The sequence below is a fragment of the Coffea arabica genome, chromosome 8c (assembly GCF_036785885.1).
Source record: "Coffea arabica cultivar ET-39 chromosome 8c, Coffea Arabica ET-39 HiFi, whole genome shotgun sequence".
In the NCBI taxonomy this organism is placed as follows: Eukaryota; Viridiplantae; Streptophyta; class Magnoliopsida; order Gentianales; family Rubiaceae; genus Coffea; species Coffea arabica.
This window is the reverse complement of record NC_092325.1, coordinates 26,825,003-26,832,100: the sequence shown is the minus strand read 5'-3', so window position 1 is coordinate 26,832,100 and position 7,098 is coordinate 26,825,003. Positions and strand designations below refer to the sequence as shown.

Genomic DNA, 7,098 nt, shown 5'->3' with positions numbered 1-7,098 from the left:
AAAATCCATTTTCCACCCATGACCATTTCATGGGTTTTATGTCCAAGTTTTACAAGCCGAATCCAGCCCAATACAAATCCTATAAGCGAGGGTTGTTTGTTAGTGGTCCATATGGTCCAAACTCATTGTCACATAAATCAGCAACAAACCATGGGGTAATCAAACATTGAACAGAGGATCATCAAACTCCAAATTGCCTGAAGCATAAGGGGCTCGAATATTAAACAAGACCTTGATCAAGGGATGTTTTTAAAATAATTTTAAGAATATTGGACTTAATTTGGTGCCCCTATTTTCAGTGTGTTTTAGAAAAATAATTTTTTAAAATATTCTGTTTCAAAACCAATTTGTAATGAGTAAAATGATCCAAAATCTTATTAATGTGACCGTAAAATATTGGAATATTTATGTGAAACATATATCTCTAACGCTTTGAATAGGCTTAAGATACAGGTAAACAACGCCTCACCCAAAACCCATGCACCCTCAAAGTCAGTAAAAAAAGAACAAAAATCCATTGCATCCTCAAAATCAGTAAAGAAAGAAACAAGGTCATGGATGAAACTGTAAACGAGATAACAAACAAATCCAAAACTCAAATTTGATGCCATTAAAAAGAATTTCGACTTTCATCTCAAAACTAATTAGTGATGAATAAAGTGATCAAGATCTTATTAATATAGCTGAAAATCTTTAGAATCCGAGATCTTATTAATGTAGCCGAAAATCTTTAGAATATCAATATGGGACATTTGGTCTCTTAACAATACCATACAAAGTAACTCGTTAAAAACACCTTAGAATATCCTAAAATATCCAAAACTTCACAAAAATACCCAAAATATACAGCCTACAAAAACAGTACGTATACCACCATCTCCACCCTTCCATCACCACGATCCATTGCATCCTCCTTCCCCCTCACCCCGTCCTCCCCTTTCCACTTCTGCACCACCTTCTTCCCTTACCCTTTTTCCATCCTCCCATCTCTCTCCTTTCCATCCTGTCCACTTCCCTCTCCCCAACCCTGCCCTCGCCCCTCCCTTCCTCTCCAAAAGCAAATTTGTTCACACCCAATGATCACACTAACCACAAATCCCGACCAGATCCTTATGGAATAAGGAGGGGATGGAACAGTAGGATAGGGGAAAAATGGAGGGGAGAGAGAGGGACAGTGGGGAGGAGAAAAAGGAGGTGAAATGGATAGGGGGAAAGGTTGTAGACAAGAGGGAATGGAAGAAGGGAGGGGAGCGGTGTGTTGGAGGGAGGAGAAAGGGTGGGAGAAGGATAAGGGAGAGGATGTTTTTAAAATATTAGGTGTTTATGACAAATATCAACATTCTCAAATTTACACAAACATTAGGAGAAGGGAGAAGGAGAAGGGAGAGGATGTTTTCATAAAATAATTGAGGCAAGTTATAGTAAATTTACACAAACATTCTCAAAAAACACCATCGAAATAGAACCTGTGTCTTGCTGAACCTTAAATTAGGAAGCAACAAGAATACTATACTATCATTAGCAAGTTATATAGCCAAATGATACTAGAAGTTACAGGTTGGCTTGGCAAGATTACGGGTTAAAATTGACTACAGACTTGAATGCTGAAAGGCGCAGGTTTACAGGTAGATTTGGTCTTGTCCACCACCCTAATTTATTTCTTGCACCTTTTTAAAAGCAAAAATACTAAAACAAGTCGAATAATTGCTATGTTCTACAAGATTAAGTTTACCTAAATATTTGTCTTTGATTTTGTACTCACATTCTTACGTGATGGGCTGGACAAGTAGTTTTCAAAATTTATGCTTTTTTTTTGGGTAATATGTTCACTAATTGTACAAAACACTGACCTATCCCCACCCTTAAGAGAAAAAAATTGTAGCAATGTTGAAATATCAACTCCTGAAAAGACAACCATGGCAGCTGGCTTGTCGTTTCTAAACTCGAATATTCGACCGACACAAGCAAGGAAGAAGCGCAGAAGGTACGCAGATGCACGCATCAAAACCAGGTTTGTCGATATAAAAAGAAATAATCAAAACATAGTAATAATTTGTTTTAACAAACAGTCCATGATTCAAGGGAAAACGTTTATTTTTGTTCAGACGAAAGTGAAAGGAAGGGTAGAAAATACATCTTTTTTCCTGTTAGGTCAACTCTTATAAAGAAAGACCAAAACAAAGTAATTCTTATAAAGAAGACCATTAAAAGGAAACTTCGTAGAAAGGGCGTGTTAAGTAAAGAGGGTAATGTTATCATTTTTCAACTATTAAAAAAAGGTCAAGTACATTAATTTATGACAAAATTTTATAAATACGAATCCAACTCACATTCTTGGGGCATTCCTCCTCAATTTGTTCGCCATTTTTTAGCATCAGAGCATCAAGAAAGAGAGAGAGAAGCCTAATCAAGTAGCTTTCGCAACTCCATTAATCTCTGGTGAATTACAAAAGTTAAGGGATGGAAAATTGTACTGAAATTTTTGATGTAATAGTGGTTGGAGCAGGCGTTATGGGCAGTTCTACAGCTTACCAAACAGCTAAACGTGGCAAGAAGACACTCCTGCTTGAGCAATTCGATTTCTTGCACCACCGAGGCTCCTCCCATGGTGAATCAAGAACCATCCGTGCAACCTACACCAAAGATTTCTACCCTAAAATGGTCCTAGAGTCAGCAAAACTGTGGGAAGAAGCCGAAGAAGAAGCTGGTTACAAGGTCTACTTCAAGACTTCCCAAATTGACTTGGGTTCATCATACGACAAGTCCCTCCAGGCCAAGATATCCAGCTGCCAGAAAAACAGGGTTCCTGTTCAAGTTCTCAACCATAACCAAGTTTCCGAAGAGTTCAAGTTTCAATTAACTGAGGATTGGATTGGTGTGGTGATTGAGCATGGTGGCGTTATTAGGCCAACCAAGGCAGTTTCAATGTTTCAAATGCTTGCAATGAAGAACGGCGCAAGCCTTAGAGACAACATGGAAGTGGTAGATATTAAGAAAGATCCTTCCAAAGATGCCATCTTGGTCAGCACCAGAAATGGTCAAATGTTTTGGGCGAAAAAATGTGTTGTCACAGTTGGAGCTTGGATGAAAAAATTGGTCAAGGAAGTTGCAGGTCTAACTCTACCCATACAACCCCAGGAAATAACTGTATACTACTGGAAAATAGAACAAGGGCATGAGGCTGAGTTCACGATTGAAAGTGGTTTTCCGACTTTTTCGAGCTATGGTGAGGCTCACATCTTTGGCACTCCATCTTTGGAGTTCCCAGGACTGCTCAAAATATTAGTGGACGGTGGCCATCCCTGTGATCCAGACAAGAGAACTTGGTCTGCATCGCCTGATACGCTTAGTGCAACAAAAGAATGGATCCAAAGCAAATTTGGTGGTCTCGTTGACTCCAGCGAACCTGTCTTGACACAATCTTGCATGTATTCTATGACCCCTGACAAGGATTATGTGATTGATTACTTGGATGGAGAATTTGGGAAGGATGTTGTGGTTGCTGGAGGCTTTTCAGGACATGGTTTCAAGATGGCACCAATTATTGGGAGGATATTGGCTGACCTTGCTATAGATATGCAAGCAAAAGATGTGGATATGAAGCACTTTAATATAAAAAGGTTTGAGGGAAACTCAGAAGGAAATCATGAGGATTTTGACGATTAAGTCGATTCGGTTGATTTGAGGAATGATTGAAGCGAATACCATTTTTGTGTCGTTCCTGTCAGATATTTGAGTTACGATGATTGAATTGCTACAACTTTGAGACATCTATTGTACATGCACTCAACCAGTAATAACACTGATTCCACTCGCCATATTAGTCCAACATGCTAATTTAAGTAATCTTTCTCTTGTGCTTTCCCATGTTTTACTGTCCTTTATCTGCTATTCTCTCATTGTTGTTTTCCTTCGGAAGATAGGAATGGTACAGGCTATTGTTAATCATCACATTACTTAATTTTGAAAGTTTTAGACTATCGTTAATCAGCACTTTTCAGACTATTTTTAATCAGCACTTTTCCTACTTTTGAAGTTTCAAACTATTGTTAATCACCACTTTTCGGATGATACGGTTTTGAAAGTTTCAGACTATTTTCAATCACCACTTTTCTTAATTTTATCACTATTCTATCTCTTTATCCTAATATTTTAGATATCTTCACCCCATTTTCTTTGATATTTTCACAAATATGCAATGTTTTTAAACCTGAATAAAAAATTGAACCGGAACAGCTTCCGATTTGCAATTTAACCAGTTTTATCTGTTCAATTCTGGTTAAAAAATTTTATCATTTTTTTATTCATTTTAGTATTAAAAAATTTAACAAAACCTGAAATATTTGTCTTAAAAATAAAAAAATTTAGTGAAATCCAGTAGAACCTCCGGGTTTTTAATGGCCCAACTATTACTCATTTTCTTGTTTAATGGATTCAATTGAACTTAACCTGACTAATTCTCTGCTGATAGACAACTGCCCCCAAATGTAAATTTACCTCTTTTGGGCACAAAATGTAACAAACTTGCATGCTTAGCCTTTGATATCGGTCTTCCAATGGTGTAATCATCGATTGATTAACTGATAAGTGTGCATTTTTGTGTGATTTAAATGTGTTTTATTATTTAGTTTTGGCGTGTTTTATTTATTTCTATAGTTAATTAACTAGGTTTCTAGTAAATTATGCATTTTGCGGTTTAAATATCAAAAATTACATTTCTATAGATTAAATTGGTGAAAACTTCATGTTTTTATAGGATTTAATAATTCAATCATCAATTGGAGTGATTTGATAAGATATTTGGACAATTATTGATGAATTGAATTGATTTAAAGAGTATGAAGTGCAAAAGATGAAATGCAACTTAGTATAAAAGGGAAAAAGTTTGACACATGTTGGTATTTCAGCTATATTTTGAGTTACAAGTATTGGATTGAGGTAATTTTTGAATCATTTTGAAGCTAACATATAACTCCATTTTTAATGAAGATAGCAAAATTCAGTTCATGAGTTTTCCTAGTCAAAAAGTCTAAATACAGGTGGTCATTTTTATTGCCGAAAGCTGAAACAGATTTTTGATCAGTCAAGGGTATATTTATCATTTATCAGTATACAAAACTCCAAATCGGGTGATTCTTGATGCATTGGAAAGCAACTAAAGGGCTACAATTTCTATGTTTTGTACAAGAGTTAGTTTAGCCTCTATCATCGAGAAAATATCAATTGAAATTGGTACAAAAACAGAGCAAAGTTGAAGACTAACTAGAAAGGAGAAAACTTGCAAAAGAGGCAAAATGTGGGGTAATACATGACCTCAGCCCGCATTTTCTAAGGTCACGTTTTCTTCATTTTTGGCTACAACTTATTCTGCAACTTGTACTCTGTTCACACAAATTTTTTGACCAATTTGTCTGTAAGAAATCCGGCTAGATATTAGCAAGCAAGCATAGAATTTTCAAGAAACAACTTTTGGTGATTTTAAGAGACAAGTTTGCCAACGAGAAACAATTCATCTTGATCTTGAATTTCTCTATAAATAGGGTCTTTGTTGAGCTTGTTTAATAACTTTGGAAGACTAGAGACACTACCTAAAAATGTGGTTTTCACTAATTTTTCTTAATTCATTAGTTTAGTATAGTATAGTTAGTATAGTTTTTCTATCTTGTACTTGTAGTTAGATTTGGATGAAGAATTGAGGAGCAAGATGGAGAGTTGGATTTCATGTGACAAGGGTAACTTCTTTGTTATCACTTTCTTTTATGTATTTGAATTCATATCAAACACGAAAAAACCATTGAAAATCGAGCCTTATGTAGATCTCTCTCTCTCTCTCTCTCTCTCTCTCTCTCTCTCTCTCTATGGATTTATCTCTTGTTTATGCAAGTTTAATGTATCCTAGAACTTTTTAAGGATAGTCTTTTCCCTCAGGTTTTTCTAGCAAGAGTTTTGTCTTCCTAAGGTTTACTTGTGGGAGTTTTTCTTTGCTCTTTGGAATGTGTGATTTTGCTTGTCATCTGTAAACTCATATTACCTGATTAGGAATAATTTCAGTTTATATTGGCGGTTTGAAACATTGCATCCATATCCCCACAACCACCGTTTTTCATTGCTGATAAAGATATGGAGTTTCAAGAGTTCTATTTTTGTTGATTTTTCATTGTGGAAGGAGATCCCTTGCATTTTTTATACTTGCTATATGCATCTGTTGCCATTAATACATTTGTTTGAATGAATGGTGATCTTTATTTGTCAAAATATCATGAGTCAATAATTTGTGATGACATGTGTGAAATTTGGTATTCAAATTCAAATTGGAATAATGTGTAAGATATTCAAATCCGTCAATGTATACACTGATAGATAATGTAAAAAAGATTAATTCTTAATTTTATAGTATATACAACATTTAAAACTTAGGAACCAAATTTAATAAGATTTCTAGCTACAACCCATCCCTGTAATTTGTAGGTGGGAAACTATGGAGCTAATATCGACTCAATTACCATCTTTTTTTTTTTTTTTGGTCAATTACCATCTGGTTAAGCAATTATTGGTCGTTAAGGCATAGGGAATCTGCCATGCCTGGATTCAAACAGACAGCTTGGCATAAAAAGCCAACATGAAAAATTGATATGTCGCAACAGAAGCAAAAGCTAGAACCCTCAAGCCACTGCCAAAGAATATCTCCCCAGGCCTCAAGCAAATTACAAAAATGTTTTACTAGAACTATAGATGCCTTGAAGCTGAAAGAACAAGATCCCCTCAAAGCCCAAACAAATGCTAATATCTTTATTTCTAGGTATAAATAATTTCTGCACCTAATTGATCTTATAAATGGAATTTTATGTGTCATTATTGAAAGGATAAGAAGAAATGTTAGGTGAACCAGCAAAAATACAAATGCATGATTACATGGCTTCGACACTATTTAGAATTTCCAAAAATCTCTTCATTTATTTTCATTTTTTCTTTGTCACCTTCCACGGACTTTTAACTTTTTCTTATTTAAGTATTTATGTTAAGGTCCCAGAGAAAAATTACACAACTAAGATATTACATACACGTCAAGCAAACATTGCATCTTCTAAAATGGATTGT

The 7,098-nt window shown here is 35.3% G+C and overlaps 1 protein-coding gene across 1 annotated transcript; it reads left to right on the top strand.

Annotated features, from left to right (window-relative positions):
- Positions 1–2,264: 2,264 nt before the first annotated feature.
- On the top strand, positions 2,265–3,818 carry LOC140013913 (probable sarcosine oxidase). Its single transcript, XM_072064153.1, has one exon. The coding sequence runs from the start codon at positions 2,461–2,463 to the stop codon at positions 3,664–3,666; it is 1,206 nt and encodes a 401-aa protein (XP_071920254.1). The 5' UTR covers positions 2,265–2,460; the 3' UTR covers positions 3,667–3,818.
- Positions 3,819–7,098: the final 3,280 nt, after the last annotated feature.

Bases quoted from the DNA above. Each gene is read 5' to 3' on its own strand.
- LOC140013913 (XM_072064153.1), top strand. From the start codon at position 2,461: ATGGAAAATTGTACTGAAATTTTTGATGTAATAGTGGTTGGAGCAGGC.